Genomic DNA, 21,920 nt, shown 5'->3' with positions numbered 1-21,920 from the left:
GGGCACGACTCTGTGCTGAGGTCTCTATGAATGGAGTGAATATTATCCATGATTCTCCCTCATATGACCAGCTGTGACGTTCACTTCCAAGAATACTTTTTCAAGAAGGTTGGTCGTGCTTGGTATATGATATATTTAGTTGCTTTTAAGTGCTGTTCTCCAAACTACTCTGATCTACCTATTAGTTTGCCGTATAGAAGTAATTTTAACTGCTAATATGCCAATGGTTTGTCCTCTATTCGAGGGGCCCAGTTGACAGGTAACATTCTCATAACTTTGGCTAATGTTCTGGCAAGATTCTCTCAAAGTTATGAACAAACATACCTCTAATGAAGTAATACATTCCAAAATGTATTAATACATTGTTTGTAGAAGGTTTTTAAAATGTTCCTCATAATGTTTGGAGAAAAATGTTCTTAGAACAACATTATTGGAACATCCTTTAAACATTTAAAATGACAACTAACGAATAAGGTTGGGTGTGCTGTTTCTCTGACTTTCAAATGGTGACCTATTTTCACTTCACTTTCTGTGCTAATTTGACAAAATATTCTAAGTATCCTGATCTGATTCCTCCATATGAGATGTTCCTGGCTGATTCCATGCTGGTCCAGACTGGTTTATGCTGGTCTACCTGGTGGTTTACCATGGTCTTGCTGGTTTGAGAGTGAGCAGACCAGCTGTCTGTATGCAAGCAGTGTTTTGGGGACAAGCATTGTATTTTTGCTTGCATATTTCTATATTCAACACATTAATGATGTAAAGGAAAAACGATATAAGGTTAAAACATGATTTATTGAATTATATGATTTTAACTTTGTAATTTTATTTTGCTCCCTCATCTGAAAGTAGAGCTGAAAATGTTGATTGTATTAGTTATGATTACATTAAAGGGATGGTCGAGTATGATTTCACTTTTCTAATTAACCCATGTGATAATGAGCTGATGAATTGAATCAGGTGTGTTTGATTAGGGAGACAAAGAAAACGTGCAGTGTTGGGGGTCCTTCAGGAGCAGGGTTGAAGAACACAGCATTTAATATAAAACTGCAAACACCTATTGTGTAATAGTGAATCCATTAAAACATGACTTTAATAAAATCTTTGCAGATCGTATTTAGCGAACAATACCACACATGCATTTGCTAAAGTACTCAGAAAGGAGATTGTCACTGCATCAGCAACTATACAGTTACTGCTTTAAAATAAAGCATCTGGCAGCATAACATCAGTATTTCTCTTCTTTGACTGAAACATAAATAAATTATTGCAGTCAAACTAAATCTAAAGTTAAAAATATAAGGGGTCAAGAGCCCAACTAAAGCAGACACTGATCTCCATAATGGTGACTTAAAATTTGTGATTTTCTCCTTCAGTGATTCTTCTTGTTAACATCAGGTGTCTTCAATAATGTTCAATCATCACTCAATTATCTCATTAACTTTAACACTGCTTCAGTGTTATAACACTCTGAGAGTGTGGATTATATAAACACTGAGCAGTGTCAATTTAACACTGGGGATTTTGCTGTGTATAGGGGTTGCCACTCATCGGTTGTGTTTGATACAACTTTGATCCAATACAACTCCTACTATATTGCAGTATGCAATGTGTTAAAATTTGTCTTAAATTGATTCAGTCATGGACAGTGGCTCTACACAATGAAAACATGTTATCTTTACTGAAATAGGCCTACTAATTGTGTAAATTGTGGCCTCGTTGTTACTGCTGCAGACAGTCGGTCAGAACTGTGTAAAGACATTAACAAAATAGATTCTGCAGACTCCAGAATGTCTTTCAATGAGTTACTGATGACAATTAAAATGTAAATAGGTGTGATTCTGGAACACAAAACAGAAATAAACATGAGGGAGTAAAGAATTTACACGGACATTTTACAGGCACAATTAATATGCAAAAATCTATCTTCAAAGGTATGAATTAATAAATAAAACACCCAATTATGATGTCTAAGCAAATAAATAGAACAGTCATTTTATGCTTATGCCCACAAGATGGCGCCCTTATAGCATTACTGGTAACTGAACACATTTGAGACAAGATAAACAGCACTTCATAGTCACAAAATAACAAGCTAAACATCAGAGGTGGGTAATCCAGGGGTCAAAGAGTAGAAGTAGATGTAAGGTCTTCTTTTCTCTTCAGTTGATCTCATCTGAGGCTGTGGCTGAAATTACTCCATATTTAATATACACAGATTTTTTGGCTACGATAAGGTCCAGTTCTGGTTTATTTCTTTGCTCTTGGCTGACATGTGGCATTGCTATGCAGAGGTGTAAAGTCCAGGTTCAGAAAGTCCTCCTCAGTATTTTGTTCCAATCACCTGGATTTGCTAATTCAGACAGAAGAGAGAACTAATTAGTGAAATCAGCTGACTGAGTTTATGGGTGGAATAAACATATGGCAGGACTTTCCACCTCTGATTTTAAAGAGAGAGACAGAGAGAGAGCAACATTTCTTTAAGGCACACACAGACATCACGATTCAGTGTATGAATCTCAACTTTGGTAACAAAAAGAATATTCAATTAGGAAAAGGAAATTACTAAGACAATTCAGATCATAATTTATTCATACCGCAATGCATGATGGGAACCATGAATGAGTTTTGATTGGTGGCACCCAGAATGCACTGCAACATGCTTTATTATTGTCACCATTGTTGAGAATCACAGGCTGATTATTGATGTCTGAGTGTCCAAATAAAAAACTTCTTTTTAGTCTTTTGATCAGAACAACTTTAAAAAAATATTTTTTATTATATTGAAAATGCTGAAAATAGTACACTGTAGAATCACAGGCTGCTGTAATCAACAAGTTAAAACTAACTTTCTAAGTCAAGTCAAAACATAATCAACACCATCTGACCAACTTTTCTCTTGGTTCATCTGCGAGTTATAACAGCCAAACAAAATCTAATGTTATTAGTTTAAGGGTCAAGAGCACAACTAAATCCAACACTGATCACCATAATGGCAACTTAAAAAAAGAGATTTTCTCCTTCAGTGATTCTGCTAGTTAACATCAGGTGTCTTCAATAATGCTCAATCATCACTCAATTAGTGATGAGTCGTTCATGAACGATCCGTTCATTGCGTCTGTCACGTGAAAAATGAACGAAAGACTCGGAAGGTAAAGTAATTATTTATGTTCCCTGTAAATTATTTTTGACTGCATTATAATGATTTCTTAATTCAGAATATGATCAAGATTGCGTAGGTGGAAGTGTTCGGCGAATTTGCCTGTAAAAAGTATAACATTTAAAGCCCCTTAAAAGAACGAAATTACTCGAAAAAAGATTCGTTCATTTTGATGAACGAGATCGAACAAGAGAGTCAGTAAAATGATCCGAACTTCCCATCACTACACTCAATCAATCACTAAATTATCTCATTAACTTTAACACTCTTGAGTCTGGAGCCAAATAAACTCCCCGGAGAGTTCATTCAACACTGGAGTTTTTGCTGTGTGAGTTCATGGGTAGAATAAACATATGGCAGGACTTTTACTTTCTGACCCCTGGACTTTCCACCTCTGCTTTGCAGTCAAAGTTTCCAGTGTTGGCACACAGCAAAATCCCCAGTGTTAAATTAACACTGCTCAGTGTTTATATGAGTCCACACTCAGAGTGTTATAAGTAACACTGAAGCATTGTTAAAGTTAATGAGATAATTAAGTGATTAATTTAGTGACGATTGATCATTATTGAAGACACCTGATGTTAACAAGCAGAATCACTGAAGGCGAAAATTAATGTAAAATGGTCACCGTTATGGTGATCGGTGTTTAGTTTATTTGGGCTCTTGACCCTTACTTTTATAACTTTAGATTTTGTTTGGTTGCTGTAATTCAGTTATAACAGCCAGATGAAAAAAAGAGAAAAGGTGATCTGATGGTGTTGGTTATGTTTTAGCATAATCATTAGTTTGCCTGAATCACTGAACTCATTGAGAGCATAATTTCTGAGTAAAGTTTACCCTTATGTATTATAGCAGTACTGTCCTTGTAGAGCATGCCATTTTTAGCCTTTTCAATGAAATCCAAATGATCAAGTCAATAAAAAAAAATAAAAAATAAAAAAAAGTTCTTAAAAAGTATTTCAGGTAGGCACACACATACATCAAGAATTAGCGTATGAATCTCAACAATGGTGACAAACAGATCAACTCTGAACATAAGCTCATTATTTATTCATGCAGCAATGCATGACGGGAGCCATGAATGAGTTTTGATTGGTGGCACCCAGAATGCACTGCAATAATATAAAGAATGCTTTATAATTGTCACCATTGTTGAGATTCACAAGCTGATTCTTGATGTCTATGTTTAAAAGAGAGAGAGAAAAAAAAAAGATGGTTCTTGAATGTGAACAACTTTTAAGAAATTATTTGTATTACATTATTAAAGTAAAAAATATGATGCTTTTCAAGGACAGTGCTGTTATAATTAATAAAGTAAATCTAACTCAGAAATTGGGCTCTATATGAGTTTAATGATTCAGGTAAAATTATTGTGAAATAATGATTATTTTAAAACACAACCAACACCATCAGATCACCTTTTCTCTTTGTTCATCTGGCTGTTATAACTCAGTTACAGCAGCCAAACAAAATCTAAAGTTAATGACTTAAGGGTCAAGAGCCCAACTAAAGCAAACACTGATCACCATAATGGTAACAAACCAATGACGGTTTTCTCCTTTTGTGATTCTGCTTGTTAATATCAGGTGTCTTCAATAATGCTCAATCATCACTCAATTAATCACTTAATTATCTCATTAATTTTAAAGGCGGGCATACACTGTGCAATTTTCGTCCAATTTTGAGCCAAATTCTGACTCGTGCATCTCTTTTTTCGGGTCGTGCGTCATTTGTCGTGCAGCGTTCAGGGAGAAACGAGAGCCAATTAACCTTTCCCAACTGGCAATCGGATGAATTTCTGGCATGTTAGAACTTTTGGTCACTCCTCGTGACTATATCGTACAAGCGAGATCTTTAAGTTCTTTAGTTCAAACTAGCAACAAATTACTGTGTTTTATAAAAACACAATTATAGCAGCCAGAGAAAAATTTTGGTTAAAAAGGCAAGGGTCAAGAGCACAACTAAAGCAAACGCTAACCACCATTATGGTGACTTTAAAATGCAAAATATGATCTCTTTAAACCGGAAATTAAATAAAGTAAATCTGGTTAGTTTTAAGTGAAGCTGGTAATAAGTGTACGGCCATGCATTTCACCTTTTTGTTTGGTTTATTCCAACCAAAATTCAACAGTGCCCAACGTTGAAGCTTGACGTCAAACAAACATCGGATTTAGACATCAACCCAACTTTCATTTTCAACCAAAATCCAACGTCTGACCGACGCTGTAGTCTATATCCTGTGCCTGCTGGGAACATGTACATCATGAGTAAAGAGCCTGAAGGGAACCAAAGGCTTCCTTATTTAAGAATATGCTTTAGTGCAGTTTCACATCCTGATGCAAGATTCTCTGAAAACCTTAATACATTTTACTTAGGGTGATGATACGTCCTCTTTTTCCCAGACATGTCCTCTTTTTGAACCTAAAAAATGCATCCAGCCGGGATTTCTAGATCACCCAAAATGTCAGTGATTCTGCTTTTGCTTTCTACAGTCGCCATTCCATATGTTTACATGCACGATTTTTGTTTCGATCGGACTGAATTCATTCTGATTGATGAATCTGAATGTAGTGTTTACATGAACGCTAAACAAGTGATCGGGTTGATGTGTGTTTTTGCATTGCTTTAGGTCCCGCCTTCTCGCACGCCACCATTGGTCGGTCAGTCATGTATGTAACACAAACATTGGTCAAACTGCATGTTGTAACAAAAAAAGCAAGCTTCCTTATTTTATGGTTTAAATACTGCTGTTGTGGCCTGAGTGGATGACTTTTCTGATCTTCTCTCATCAATGTTCCTGAGCAACTGAAGAACCTTACAAAAAAAAAATTACCATATTCCAAGGTAATTTACATTTACATTTAAATTTTACATTTAATCATTTAGCAGACTCTTTTATCCAAATCGACTTACAAATGAGAAGAGCAATATAAGCAATCAAACTAACAGTAGGACATTCAGTCTCAGTTTCAGTACATGTAGCAATGTTATATATATATATATATATATATATGAAGGACAGATATATCCATTGGATATGGCTCTGAATTCAGTTGATGATCAATATATGGCCTGTAGAAAAAAAATGGCATATCTGGTGAGGAATAACTATCTAAAGAAGGAAATCAATAACTCAGCTGAATTTAAAAAGGTTTGGCAAGAAGGTGAAAAGAATGCCAGAGCGCCAGAAGATAAATTGACAAAGAATCATTCTGTTGCCTTGTAGGTAGGGCTGACGAGGACCAAAGCAGGTGATGGCGATTTACTACTAATCAAGGAACCGGCTTTACTGACGAGATGCGCATAACAATATCGCGATTTAAATCGCCCAGCCCTACTTGTAGGTGTACACTAACCTTAAAGCATATATAGCAATTTTGATATGACTGTTTATAATGGTAAACAAAACTACAGAAACCAGACATTCAATTTATATTCCCTTCAATTTTTGTTAACAGATGCAATCCCAGCTAGCAGGGAACGTTCTCAGAACGTTGGCTTACATTCCCTACAAGTTTTGTTAATGTTTTAAAGAAAACATTTGAATGTAATGTTCAAATAATGTTTTAAGGATGTTTTCTCATTTCAAATAATGTTTCTATAAGGTAAAATGTAAACTAAGATATAACATTTTAACTGTAACATTTTGAGGATGTTTTTAGAGAATGTTATCCTACACAGCAAAAACTCCAGTGTTAAATGAACACTCCTGGGAGTTTATCTGATCCACACTCAAAGGGTTAAAGTGTTAAAATTAGAGTGTTAAATGAACACTGAAGAGTGTTAAAATTAATTAGATAATTAAGTTATTAATTGTGTGATGATTGAGCATTATTGAAGACACCTGATGTTAACAAGCAGAATCACCAAAGGAGAAAATCTAATTTTAAGTTACCATTATGATGATCCGTGTTTGCTTTAGTTGGACTCTTGACCCTTAAACTATTAACTTTAGATTTTGTCTGGCTGTTGTAACCAAGTTATATCAGTCAGATGAACAAAGAGAAAAGGTGATCAGGTGGTGTTGGTTATGTTTTGACATAATCATCAATTGACCTGAATCGCTAAACTCATTTACATTTAGTCATTAAGCAGACACTTTTATTCAAAGTGAATTACAGAGAACTAAAATGTAGAGAGTTAGGTTTGCCTTGTTGATTACAGCAGCCCAGTGATTTTATAGCATACTATTTGTATCATTTTCTATAGAATTAAATATATTTCTTAAAAGTTCTGTTCAAAAGATGTTTTATTTGGACACAGACATCAAGATTCAGCCTGTGAATCTCAACAATGGTGACAAAAATAAAGCATGCTGCAGTGCATTCTGAGTGCCACCAATCAAAACCCAGTATGAATAAATTATGATCTGGATTGTCTTATTTATTTTGTTTGCCACCATTGTTGAGATTCATACACTCAATCTTGATGTCTGTTTGTGCCTAAAAAAAAAAAGTTTTTTTAGGCACAAATGTTTCTTTCTTTTTTTTAAATCAAAACAACTTTTAAGAAAAAGTTCGGATTATATTGAACATTCTGGATCTCATTTTTTAGAATCACAGTAATGCTGTAATCAACAATATAAATCTAAGTCAGAGATTAGATTCTAAATGAGTTTTGTGATTCAGGTCAAGGGATGATTATGTCAAAACATAACCAACAACATCTGATCACTTTTTCGCTTTGTTCATCTGGCAGTTATAACGTGTAAGAGTGTCCTTTCAACAGCCAAACAAAATCTTAAGTACAAAATGTAAGGGTCAAGAGCCCAACTAAAGCAAACACTATTCTCCATAATGGTGACTTAAAAATAGTGCTTTTCTCCTTCAGTGATTCTGCTTGTTAACATCAGGTGTCTTCAATAATGGTCACTCATCACTCAATTCATCACTTAATTATCTCATTAACTTTTTATCACTGGAGTTTTTGCTTTGTACGTTTTAGGAGAACATTCTGGGAACCAAAATAAAACTACCCGCTGAAAACATTATTAGAACTTCATGGTAGGGCTGGGCGATTTAAATCGCGATATTGTTATGCGCATCTCGTCAGTAAAGCCGGTTCCTTGATTAGTAGTAAATCACCATCACCTGCTTTCAAATGAAGCGGCATTTAGGGCTGAGGAGATAATTAAGTGATTAATTTAGTGATGATTGAGCATTATTGAAGACACCTGATGTTAACAAGCAGAATCACTGAAGGAGAAAATCACGCGATATTAATGCGATATGGCTCAGCTTGTCAGTTAACTACGGGTCTTTGTAGTAAATGCCGCTCCATCTGAAAGCAGGTGATGGCGATTTACTACTAATCAAGGAACCGGCTTTACTGACGAGATGCGCATAACAATTTCGCGATTTAAATCGCCCAGCCCTACTCACAGCGCTGCAAGACGGTGTAAACAAATACAATGTGTTTTCTCGAGCTGATATGGGGGCGTTCACAAGTTTGCAGGATTGCCTCAGTCATTTGCGTTTGAATAGCGCGCGCTCTCCGTGGGCGGGGTCAAATTAAAAATAATGAGCTGAGATGAGAACAACTGACATCTCTCTCTTTTCATACAGATTACATAAACTGAGAATATTTGTTTTTTTTATATAAATTACTTCATTCAAAAGAAGAGAATTCAAGCTTCATTCCCGTGTGTCTGTATGCCTGTTTGACTGAGTATTCGCTGAGTTATGGTTCATTTTCGGACGCGTTTCAGAATTGACTTAACTGACAGAGAGAAAGCAGAACTCGCATCATGTTTATTTTTCTTTATTTGGCAAAAAGCACAACACTTTGTTTTTATTGTGAGTATACACAAAAATAATACACACTTAACAGGATCGATTGATGTATAACATAAGTATGTAAAATCAAAATCAACAGATTATTTTGGAGTCTCCTTTGCACTGATAAGGAAAAAAGCGAGCAGATCACGCCGGCGTGATTGCCGACCTCAGAGGGTTAACCCAAAGCAAAAACTCCAGTGTTAAATTAACACTCAAGAGTGTTAAAGTTAATGAGATAATTAAGTGATTAATTTAGTGATGGTTGACTATTATTGAAGACACCTGATGTTAACAAGCAGAATCACTGAAGGAGAAAATCACAAATTGTAAGTTACCATTATGGTGATCAGAGTTTGCTTTAGTTGGGCTCTTGACCCTTATATGTTTACTTTAGATTTTGTTTGGCTGTTGTATCTGAGTTATAACTGCCAGATGAACAAAGAAAAAAGTTTTATATTATGACAATCATCATTTGAACTTGATCACTGAACTCATTAATATCCTTATTTCTGACGTAGATTTATGTTGTTGATCACAGAATAACTGTGATTCTGCATAAATATCCAGAATTTTAGATAATATGCAAAGGATTTCTTAAAAGTTGTTTTGAAAAAACAAAACAAAAAGAATCTTTTTTTTTTTAGGCACACACAGACGTCAAGATTCAGTCTATGCATCTCAACAATGGTGACGAGCAGAATATTCAATTAGGAAAAGTAAATTACATAGACAATTCAGATCATAATTTATTCATACCGCAATGCATGATGGGAGTCATTAATGAGTTGTGATTGGTGGCAGCCACTGCAACATGCTTTATTATTGTCACCATTGTTGAGATTCACAGGCTGATTATTAATGTCTGTGTTTCTAAATAAATTAATTTGAAAATCTTTTGATCAGAACAATGTGTATTACATATTTTGGATTAAGCTATATGAAAAATACTGAAAATCATATGCTGTAGAATCACAGAGCTGCTAAAATTAATAAGTTAAACCAAACTGTCTCAATAAATTTCGTTTTTTGGATCACAACATGATTATGTCAAAACATAACCAACACCATCAGATCACATTGACTCTTTGTTCATCTGATTGTTATAAATCAATAACAGCAGACAAGCAAAGTCTAAAGTAAACATATAAGGGTCAAGAGCCCAACTAAAGCAAACACATTTACACTTACATTACCTTATTTGTGATTTTCTTCTTCAGTGATTCTGCTAGTTAACATCAGGTGTCTTCAATAATAGTCAATCATCACTCAATTAATCGCTTAATTATCTCATTAACTTTAACACTCTTGAGTTGAGTTGAGTTGAGTTGGAAAAAATTAAAATTTTGGTTTGACATTAAATCAAAATTTATGGTTTTAACTAAATCATAAATACAATTTGAGAAAATCTAAAAATATTAGCTGTAACAAATTACATCCATTTTTTTTTTTTAAAAGTTAATCCAAAGTATCATTTTTTTCAGTGTAGCAGTTTCCATTGCTTTTGCTTGAATAACAGATGTTGAATTTGTGAATTTGCTAATTTTTATTATAACTTGGTCTCCTGAATCATGCTCTGTCTGCATCAGTTAGTTGGAAAGAGTTACGCCTGGTTCACAATGTATGATTTTGGCCAATATCTGGGCAACTTTTGTGAATCCTAAACGATTCTTTTTATCCTAGGCAAAAATCTTTTTTCCTAGGTAAAACTGATTTACTGTAGTTGTTAAAAAATGAATTAAGCATGAGAATGAACAAACAACACAACAAAGTCAGCAAAAACAATATCAATAAACAAAGCAATAAACACATATCATATCCTTTATGTTGGTTTATAGTATTAGAGGCCATTCACCAAAGTTGCATTGACATATATTGTATCTGTACGTTTTCTTATTATTCTTCTGCTCTCTTTGCCACTGACAGGCATAACTTTACGATGACATGTAATGAAGTTTGGCAGTTATAAGGGCAGTTTCTGAAAAATAATTTGACCAAATTTATCAGTCGCTCAAACCCACTAGACTAGCGCCACCAAAAGTTCATATTTTATTTCGTTTTTAGCTAACAATTTTTTTTTTTGAATAAACGGTCTAACCACATTTAACCCTAAACAAACACTGAGAAATACAGAGAAAGCAGCAGCTAAGTCTACTTAGATATTTACAGTATCCTATTCATAAATACAAAACTACTTGGAATTGATGGCTAGCCTTGCTTGATATTGTTTTTTGAATATGAAGGTCTGAAACCACTGAGACAAAAACACATTTTCAGAGAGAATTAAAAAGTGCAACTTTTTCCTATAAAGGGGCAGCGAGGATGTTCAGTATTCTTGGTTTATTCATTATATACTCAGAATTAATACTGTTATTTTATGCTTTTTATGGATTACAGAGGCATGGGGGTGTCAAGTAAAATGAAAAGGAGAATTCTTGAGATTGCTCTGCAGCATGTTCAATGTTCTCATTGTCCTGGAAGAGGAGGTTGTGTTGGAAAATGTGGGAGACTTTACAGATGTATTCATTGTCCGTTTTGGCTTGTTGTATTCACTAAACTTGGAGAACAATAAGGAGTAAATATATACATAGAGAGAGAGAGAGAGAGAGAGAGAGAGAGAGAGAGAGAGAGAGAGAGAGGGAGAGAGAGAGAGGGAGAGAGAGCACCAGAAGAGTACAAAATCTGAGGACCAAGTTATTGCAAATGTAAGTAAAAATTTTATAAGAAATGTAAGTTTCCACTTTTGAGGGAAATTTATTAATGTGGTTTTATATATAATGTTTAAAGTGTAAGGTGAAGTTTCATGAACTTACAGTTTTGTAAGAAGACTAAAATTCAATTGCAAAGCTATAATTCAATTTAAAAAATGTGCAGAGACCTTGAATTTGTATGTAAAAAAAAGTGTATTTATTTTTTTAATAAGGTATTTTCAACAAATATTAATAAAGTTAACAAAGTGACGTGATAATAAAGAACATGCTGAATTGAAATTTTGGCTTTTATGCATTACCATTTTTAATACTTTTTTTTACAGTGCAGATTCTTTTGCCAACATAAATTCTTTGATTAGGTAAAACATATGTGTGATTATTATTATTTTTATATTGTAAAACATTATTTTCATGATTTGTTAACACAAATTTGTTTTTTTTTCTTTGTCAAACTTAGATAATTCGGGCCATATTTTAAGGATCTAAGCGCATGGTCTAAAGCGCATGAAGCAAATGCACGATGGGAAAAATGGTCAGCGCTCCTGGCACATGGTCTAAAAGGGTTGTCTCTATTCTCTTAATGAGAATGGGTGTGTTTTTGGCGTAACATGCAATAAACCAGTCAGAGTCTCATCTCCCATTCCCTTTAAAAGCCAGTTGCGCTCGCACCATGGCGGATTTGCTATTTACATGAAGGAATTTGCAAGTGGAAAAACTGTACGCTTCTCTAGCGAGCAAACGGACCATCTACGGGACAAAGTGTACGCGCATCGTGGACCCGCCTATAGGCGCACATTACTAAAGCGCTCTTTAAATAACAAAAAAATACTGCGACCAATTTTTGTTGGTCAATGGCGCAGTCTATTTCAGTTGCCTCAAAATAGCAACTCAACTCAACTTTTATTTATAAAGCACTTTCAAAACCATTAGAATGGACCAAAGTGCTGTCCATAAGTAGTAAATAACTCTAAAATACATAGAAACATAAAATAACATCAAAACATGACACCAAGAAAATCAAACAACAAATCACTCAGTTCTCAGACCTAATCAAACGCCAAAAGCTTGATCAAATAAATAAGTCTTCAAGTCCTTTTTAAATATATCAATGCTTGACGAGGATTTCAAAGATAATGGCAACACATTCCAAAGTGTAGGAGCCACAACAGAAAAGGCACGATCTCCACTACGCCTCAAGCGAGACCGTGGGACGGTTAGGAGCATGTTATGAGAGGAGCATAGGTGAGGTTGAGACCGACAAGGGATTAACATGTCCTTTATATACTCATGGAATGCTTTAAAAACAAACATTAACACCTTGTATTGCATTCTGTATTTAACAGTGAAGGGTTATGTGATCCCGTTTTCTGGTATTTCTTAAGAATCTCGCTAAAGCATTTTGGACATACTGAAGACGATTAACCAGTGATTCACTTATGCCTAGAGCATTACAGTAGTCTAACCGGGTTGAAACAAAGGCATGCAAAACAATCTCCAATTCCTTGGAGACAATTTTCTTAACTGAAAAAAAGATGATTTCACAACGCTGTTAACTTGACGATAGGGCTGGGCGATATATCGCACGATATTGTTAGGCGCATCTCATCAGTAAAGCCGGTTCCTTGATTAGTAGTAAATCGCCATCACCTGCTTTCAGATGGAGCGGTGTTAAATTAACACTCCTGGGGCTGGGAGTGTATATGAGTCCACACTCAAGAGTGTAAAGTGTTAAAATATGAGTGTTAAATTAACACTCAAGAGTGTTAAAGTTAATGAGATAATTAAGTGATTAATTAAGTGAATATTGAGCATTATTGAAGACACCTGATGTTAACAAGCAGAATCACTGAAGGAGAAAATCACAAATTGTAAGTCACCATTATGGTGATGGGTGTTTGCTTTAGTTGGGCTCTTGACCCTTATATGTTTACTTTAATTTTTACTGTTCTTAGTCTGCTGTTATTGATTTATAACAGTTAAATGAACAAAGTAAAATGTTATCTTATAGTGTTGGTTATGTTTTGACATAATCATGCTGTGATCTGAAAAATGAAACTTATTGAGATAGTTTGGTTTTACTTGTTAGCAGCAGCTTTGTGATTCTTCAGCCTATGGTTATCAGTACTTTACTTATAATTCAAAATATTTAATAAACATTGTTCTGATCAAAAGACTTTCAGATAACTTCATTTAAAAAACAGACATCAATAATCAGCCTGTGAATCTCAACAATGGTGACAATAATAAAGCATGTTGCAGTGGCTGCCACCAATCACAACTCATTAATGGCTCCCATCATGCATTGCGGTATGAATAAATTATGATCTGAATTGTCTATGTAATTTACTTTTCCTAATTGAATATTCTGCTCGTCACCATTGTTGAGATGCATAGACTGAATCTTTACGTCTGTGTGTGCCTAAAAAAAAATTTTTTTTTAAACAACTTTTAAGAAATCCTTTATATTATATCAAAAATTCTGGGCATTTATGCAACATTTAATTTATGCAACATAAATCGAAGTCAGAAAGAAGGATCTTAATGAGTTCAGTGATCAAGTTCAAATGATGAATGTCATAACATAACCAACACCATCAGATCACTTTTTTTCTTTGTTCAACTGGCGGTTATAACTCAGGTACAACAGCCAAACAAAATTTAAAGTGAATGTATAGGGTCAAGAGCCCAACTAAAGCAAACAATGATCGTCATAACGGTGGCTTACAATTTGTGATTTTCTCCTTCAGTGATTCTGCTTGTTAACATCAGGTGTCTTCAATAATGTTCAATCATCACTAAATTAATCACTTAATTATCTCATTAACTTCAACACTCTTTAGTGTTCATATACACTCCCAGGAGTGTTAATTTAACACTGGAGTTTTTGCTGTGTACAAAGAGCCGTAGTTAACTGACAAGCTGAGCCATATCGCATTAATTATCGCTGGCGATACGTCCGCGATATTAATGCGATATGGCTCAGCTTGTCAGTTAACTACGGCTCTTTGTAGTAAATGCCGCTCCATCTGAAAGCAGGTGATGGCGATTTACTACTAATCAAGGAACCGGTTTTACTGATGAGATGCGCATAACAATATCGTGCGATATATCGCCCAGCCCTACTTGACGATCAAAGCGTATTTCAGAATCGAAAAATACTCCAAGGTTCTTCACATAACTATGCATATTGTTGGACAATATAATTTCCAGCCAGACCATTCCCAAGCTCTTTGTTCCCAAACATAATAAAATCAGTCTTATCACACTCCAAAGGAAATTACAGTTGTAAATCATCAGCATACAAGTGATAATTAATATTAACGCAATATAACAATGCGCCTGAACACACCTCGTTTTCAGACCAGCACGGCGCACAGATGAACGCAAATACATTTGCTATTTAAACAATGTGGCAATGTGAAAATGATAACTGTGTCGGGCTGAAACTAGCAAAAAACACCTGTGTCGCGCCTGGCGCCGTGTGTATGATAGGGCCCAATGAATGAATGATGGAGTGGACCTCACACAGGTCGATGTGAAGCCCTGAGTGCACCTCTGCAGTGTAGCATCATCTAATGGTCACTGTCTGAAATTCAAATTTAACTTTACCCTATAAACATGATTCATTCCGATTTATTCCTAGGCAGGGCTGTGCACAGACCTTTTGAGGGGCATGCACTGTAAAAATTTAGTTGGGCTCTTGACCTTTAAATCATTTACTTTAGATTTTGTTTGGCTGCTGTACCTGAGTTTTAACAGCCAGATGAACAACGAGAAAAGGTGATCTGATGGTGTTAGTTATGTTTTAACATACGGTAATCATTATTTCACAATCATTTTACCTGAATCTCTGAACTCACATAAATCCCAATTTACTTGGGAACCTAATTTACCAATTTAGGTTTTAATTATAGCAGCACTGTTCTTGCACAGCATAGTATTTTGAACTTTTACAATGTAATCCAAAGATTCCTTAAAAATATCTCATATACAAAAAAAAAGCTTCTTTTTTTGTTTGTTGTTTGTTTTGATTTTTTTTTTAGACACACAGACATCAGTAATCAGCCTGTGAATCTCAACAATGGTGACAATTATAAAGCATGTTGCAGTGCATTCTGGGTGCCACCAATCAAAACTCATTCATGGCTCCCATCATGCATTGCTGTATGAATAAATAATGAGCTTATGATCAGAGGTGATCTGTTTGTCACCATTGCTGAGATTCATACGCAAATTCTTGATGTCTGTGTGTGCCTGCATTAAAAATTCATTTTGAAGTTTTTTTTTAATTGATTTGATCATATGGATTTCATTGAAAAGGCTAAAAACATTATGCTGTACAAGGACAGAGCTGCTATAATTAATAAAGTAAATCTAACTCAGAATTTGGGCTCTAGACTAAATGGCAAATGCTAGACCTCTCTCTCAGGTCAAGTCCCACATGTCAGTCAGACATCAAATAAATAAAATATGAGCCTTTATTCATAGTGTTCAGTACTTATTCAAACAACAAGATCTTTGTTTACCCTTGCAAAACTTCATTCAGCTGCTGTCTTTTGTGCGGCTGCTGCGGAACTTCAGTTCATTCAGTCAAGATAGAGGGGGCTGAGTTATCAGGTTTACTGACAGTTTGAGGATCTAACAAGTTTACACAAGCTCTTTTTAAGAACTTTCATTGGCTAAAAATTTGTAAAACAGACAGACAGACGTAAAGGGTGACCAATAGTATTGATTTATTGAAGAAAAAATTCTGTTTTGATACGGTTGCAAACCTGTCCCATGTGAAGCCACATGAGATACAGCATCAAAGTCACACTTCAGCTATTATGTCTCAGAACACACACATATGCATGCACACGTAACATATATGTTGGGTTTCCATATGTTATGGGGACATTCCATAGATATAATGATTTTTATACTGTAAAAACTGTATGTTCTATCCCCTAACCCCAGCGCGCACACACACACACACACACACACACACACACACACACGTCTGGTTCACTATCTTTGTGGGGACTCTCCATAGACGTAATGGTTTTTATACCGTACAAACTGTACATTCTATCCCCTTACACTGCCCCTGCCCCTAAACCTACCCATCACAGGAAACATTCTGCATTTTTACTTTCTCAAAACAACTCATCCTGTGTGATTTATAAGCCTTTTGAAAAGTGGGGACCGCTGGCTGGTCCCCACAATGTAGGTGATCTCAGGTTTTACTATTCTTATGGGGACATTTGGTCCCCACAATGTAATATAAACAAGGGCACACACACACACACACACACACACACACACACACACACACACACACACACACACACACGTGAGAAACTTTTTTTTTTGCCTTATGTTCTTTGCACACTCTTCATACAGGTCATCAAACATGTTACATTTTGTCAAGAAAGTTAAAAGAATGCCAAGATATCAACTAAATCTTACAGTGAATAATTCAGTCACCATTTATGTATACACTGATATTAAAGTCTATGGTCATTAAATTTGTTTTAAAAATAATAAAAATAATAATACATTTGCATATACATGGTATTCAACTAACTTTTTGTTAACAGAACACTGAAGTGATACAGATTCAGAAGAAAACACAAAATGAATGCTGTCAACTTACTGTGGTAGTAAACTTGAATTTGATTAGCGTTTTGAACAAGGAGGTTGGTTTAGGTTCTGTTACATAATTCAGGTTTTTTGGAACTGTATCTTGTTATGAAATCTGCAGTTGTATAGGTTTTGATGTATGTTATCTTTTTGCATCACATTCCTGAACAATTTCACAGTTTGCATATAGATAGCTATCTTGCCAGGCAGGTTTTCTGACCTTAGGAGATTCCTTGGAGTTGGGCAGAGATCACACAGCAAAAAGTCCAGTGTTAAATTAACTCTCCTGGGAGTTTATATGGCTCCAGAGTCAGTGTTAAAATATGAGTGTTAAATTAACACTCAAGAGTGTTAAAGTTAATGAGCTCATTAAGTGATTAATTGACTGATGATTGAGCATTATTGAAGACACCTGATGTTAGCAAGCAGAATCACCAAAGGAGAAAATCTCATTTTTTAAGACACCGTTATGGAGATCAGTGTTTGCTTTAGTTGGGCTCTTGACCCTTAAACTGTAAACATTAGATTATCTTTGGCTGTTGTATCTGAGTTATAACTGCCAGATGAACAAAGAGAAAGTTGATCAGGTTTTGTTGGTTATGTTTTGACATAATCATAATTTCACCTGAATCACTGAACTCATTTAGAGTCTAATCTCTGACTTAAATGTATATTGTTGATTACAGCATCACTGTGATTCTACAGCATAAGAACTTTTTTCTAACTAGTCTAAAGGATTTCTTAAAAGTTGTTCTGATAAAACAAAACCTTTCTTTTAGGCACATACAGACATCAAGAATCAGTGTATGAATCTCAACTATGGTGACAAACAGAATATTCAATTAGGAAAAGGAAATTAGTAAGACAATTCAGATCATAATTTATTCATACCGCAATGCATGATGGGAGCCATGAATGAGTTTTGATTGGTGGCACCCAGAATGCACTGCAACATGCTTTATTATTGTCACCATTGTTGAGATTCACAGGCTGATTATTGATGTCAGTGTGTCTAAATAAAGTAAGTTTCTAAGTCTTTTTATCAAAACAATTTTTAATAAATATTTTGGATTATATTGATAATGATAAAAATCATTTGCTGTAGAATCACAGGCTGCTGTAATCAACAAGGTAAACCTGACTCTCTAAATGAGAGTTGATATACAGGTCGAATTATGATTATCAAATCATAACCAACACCACCTGATCACCTTTTCTCTTTGTTCATCTGGCAGTTATAACTCAGATACAACAGCCAAACAAAATCTAAAGTTAATGCTTTATGGGTCAAGAGCCCAACTAAAGCAAACACTGATCTCCATAACGGTATCTTAAAAAATTAGATTTTCTCCTTTGGTGATTCTGCTTGTTAACATCAGGTGTCTTCAATATTGGTCAATTATCACTCAATGAATCACTTAATGAGCTCATTAACTTTAACACTCTTGAGTGTTAATTTAACACTCATATTTTAACACTGACTCTGGAGCCATATAAACTCCCAGGAGAGTTAATTTAACACTGGACTTTTTGCTGTGCAGATAAGCTAAACTAGATGCATTATATGATGACAGAGATTATTTGCATATAAATAAATGGTGCTGTGTTATCATTGCGGTCTGGCTGTGAGCAAATGACTTTTCTGTTCTTCGCTCCTGAAAAAATAACGAAAAGAAAACAGTATCTGACAAAAAGAGACAACAGTATTTTCAGGTAAGTTTTGGGTTAAAGTAAAAGGTCAAAATATCAGTGAACATCACAGGCTTAAGTGATTATTTTAAACAGTTCTGCCATTTCCATGAATTTAACACTGTCTTATGTTGCTGAACACAGTTTAATTGTGCATTGTATTGCAGTGATAGATTTAGTATTTGTGAGACACTGTTGTGTTTCTGGTTGTCTTTCAGCATCTGTTCTTCACTAGATTTATTAGATCATCTGAGGGATTTGACTGAATCAAGATGCTGCTGATCATTGAAGCTCTTCTTCTCATTTTAGCTGCTCTAGGACAGGTAAGCTTGTGTTCTAGTATGAATATTACAGACATGAATACTGATGATGTGATCATTATGATTTCTGTTGCTGCAGGATTACAGAGCTGCTGTTGAAGGAACGATATATCCATTGGATTTCGCACCGAATTCAGTTGATGATCAATATGATGGTTGTACTGTGAAAATGGCAGACCTGGTGAACACAACATATCTAGAGAAGGAAAAATCGACCTCAGCTGAATTTAATAAGACTTGGCAAGAAGGTGAAGAAAAAGCCAGGAAAGCAGAGGATAACTTGCAACAGATTCACTCTGTCGCCATTCATGTGTACACTAACAAAGACTCTAAAGTATATAGTAATTTCACTAGTGCCACTCGTACTGACAAACAGAAATATAAAGAGGGGACATTCAAGTGGTATTCACTTCACTTTCTGTTAACAGAAGCGATACAGATTCTGAAGAAAACTCACAATAGATGCTATGTAACTTACCGTGGTACAAATGTTGAATTTGATGTTCAGAGCAAAGAGGTTCGTTTGAGCTCATTTTCATCCTCCTCTCTTGATCGTAAAGTAATACAGGGTTTTGGAAATAAATCTTGTTTTGAAATCTACACTTGTGAAGGTGCTAATTTGACAAAATATTCAAAGTATCCCGATGAGAAAGAGGTCCTGATTCCTCCATATGAGAAGTTTAAAATCACTGCTGTCAAGAACAGAACAGATCAGCCAGATCTCTGGTGTGAGACTGTGTTTGTGTTGAATAGCACTGGGAAAACAAGTAACCTGAACTGTGCACTGTTTAACAGTGGAAACCATGCTTATTTCTTTAACGGTTTACTAATTTTGCAAATTTTATTTTGTGTTTACCTGCTAATCAGTTAACTTGTAGATTTGACATGTTTCATTGTTACTGATCTTTGTATTTCTTATCATGCTTAAATGTGAACATTTTGATACTAATAATAATTATGTAATGATGGGGAAAAAGAAGCATTTCTCAACTTTTTTTTTTTTTTCAATTTGTGTAAATCTACTTTGGGTGCAAAAAATTATTTTTATATTAAATTTACACGTGGTCATTGTATATTTTGTTTGAATGTTTAAAACATACTCTAATCTAATAATAATAATAATAAAAACAAGACAAAACTAAAATATTGTGCCAAAAGCCATTGATTTATATCAGTAGTAAAAACTCAAAGTCAGCTAAAACAATGCAGGTAAATAAATGAACACACACAACCCAGAAGACAGACCTCCAGGTGGAATGGAGAGACCTCTCCGAGATGCCACAATACACATACACAAACATTCTTTGCATTTAACTCTCATGTGGTCTTCGGGTCATTTAGATTTTCTTTTTCCCAAAACTACTAGTTAATGTTATCGCATTGGACTGAAACTTAGTGACTTTGTTCCCAAAGGGTATAACTACTTCTCAAATGTTTTTTGAAAATTTTCGTACTTTTTTAGGGGGGGGGGGGTTTGTTACCTTGTTACACTTGTGGTCTTCCCGGGTCAAAATGACCGGCCTATAAAAAATAGCTTATAAATCACTCATTATACCATATTTTCACCAAATCTTGGATTCAATCTTTTTGTCAACTTGTTCTCTTTCAATTAGGACTGGTTTTGTATTTAATTTTCAAACGGTTTAATTGTAGGAGTCATTTATCCGAGCTTATGCACTTCAGTTTTTGAGTGAAAAAAGCATTATTTGTTAATAATTTTGGCAATATTGAGTAAAATATGAAAAAAAATTGCACTGTTGATCAAACTTGTCTACTTTAATATTTAATGACACCGTTTGTTTTGAAATGTGTGGGTTTTTTTGCAAAAAATGACAGAGTCACACTTGTGAATGGGAGACTAAAAATTAGAGAAAAATGTAGTTGTCAGGAGCATGTTCATGTTCACATATGTACATGTGTGCTTGAAGACATAGAGCCCTTGGACATGTGCATGCGTGGATACAAAAAGTTGACAAAAAGATTGAATCCAAGATTGGGTGAAAATATGGTATAATGAGTGATTTATAAGCTATTTTTTTTAGGCCGGTCATTTTGACCCGGGAAGACCACAAGTGTGACTATGTGTCATTCTTTACAAAATAAAAGTTTTTCAAAACAAACTTCCTGATGACTAGTGTGATCAACACTGCCAACTTTTTAAAATATTTTATTTAATATTTGCAAAATTATTCAAAAATAATGTTTTTTTTACAAATAAAATGAGATGCCTACTCTCAGATAAATGAGGCCCACGATTAATCAGATGCAAATAGAAATATAAAACCAGTCCTAATTGAAAGAGAACAAGTTGACAAAAAGATTGAATCCAAGATTGTGTGAAAATATGGTATAATGAGTGATTTATAAGCTATTTTTTATAGGCCGGTCATTTTGACCCGGGAAGACCACAGGTGTTATAGGGTTTTGAACACCACATGAGGGTTAACGAATATAAGTAATTCCAAAATGTATACGATATATTCCTGTATGTATGTATGTATGTCTTCCACCTCATATTAGCCTAGTTATAACTTTCTAGTTGTGTTAAGTGATTATTTCCAAGAATAAGAATGTATCTCTATCTTTGTATCTTCCAGACATATCTATCTTGGTAGCCTACCAAATTAAACCTCTCGGTTTGCCT

The 21,920-nt window shown here is 34.8% G+C and overlaps 1 protein-coding gene across 1 annotated transcript; it reads left to right on the top strand.

Annotated features, from left to right (window-relative positions):
- Positions 1–58: 58 nt before the first annotated feature.
- On the top strand, positions 59–20,384 carry LOC307169230 (ecto-ADP-ribosyltransferase 4-like). The gene is made up of 3 exons (XM_079889732.1): positions 59–108; positions 19,175–19,279; positions 19,356–20,384. Exons 2-3 carry the CDS (start codon positions 19,229–19,231, stop codon positions 20,145–20,147), a joined length of 843 nt encoding a protein of 280 aa, XP_079745858.1. The 5' UTR covers positions 59–108; positions 19,175–19,228; the 3' UTR covers positions 20,148–20,384.
- Positions 20,385–21,920: the final 1,536 nt, after the last annotated feature.

The sequence above is a fragment of the Squalius cephalus genome (assembly GCF_949319135.1).
Source record: "Squalius cephalus genome assembly, chromosome: 1".
Taxonomy (NCBI): domain Eukaryota; kingdom Metazoa; phylum Chordata; class Actinopteri; order Cypriniformes; family Leuciscidae; genus Squalius; species Squalius cephalus.
The sequence above is the reverse complement of the archived record's forward strand: the minus strand, read 5'-3'. Positions and strand labels throughout refer to the sequence as shown.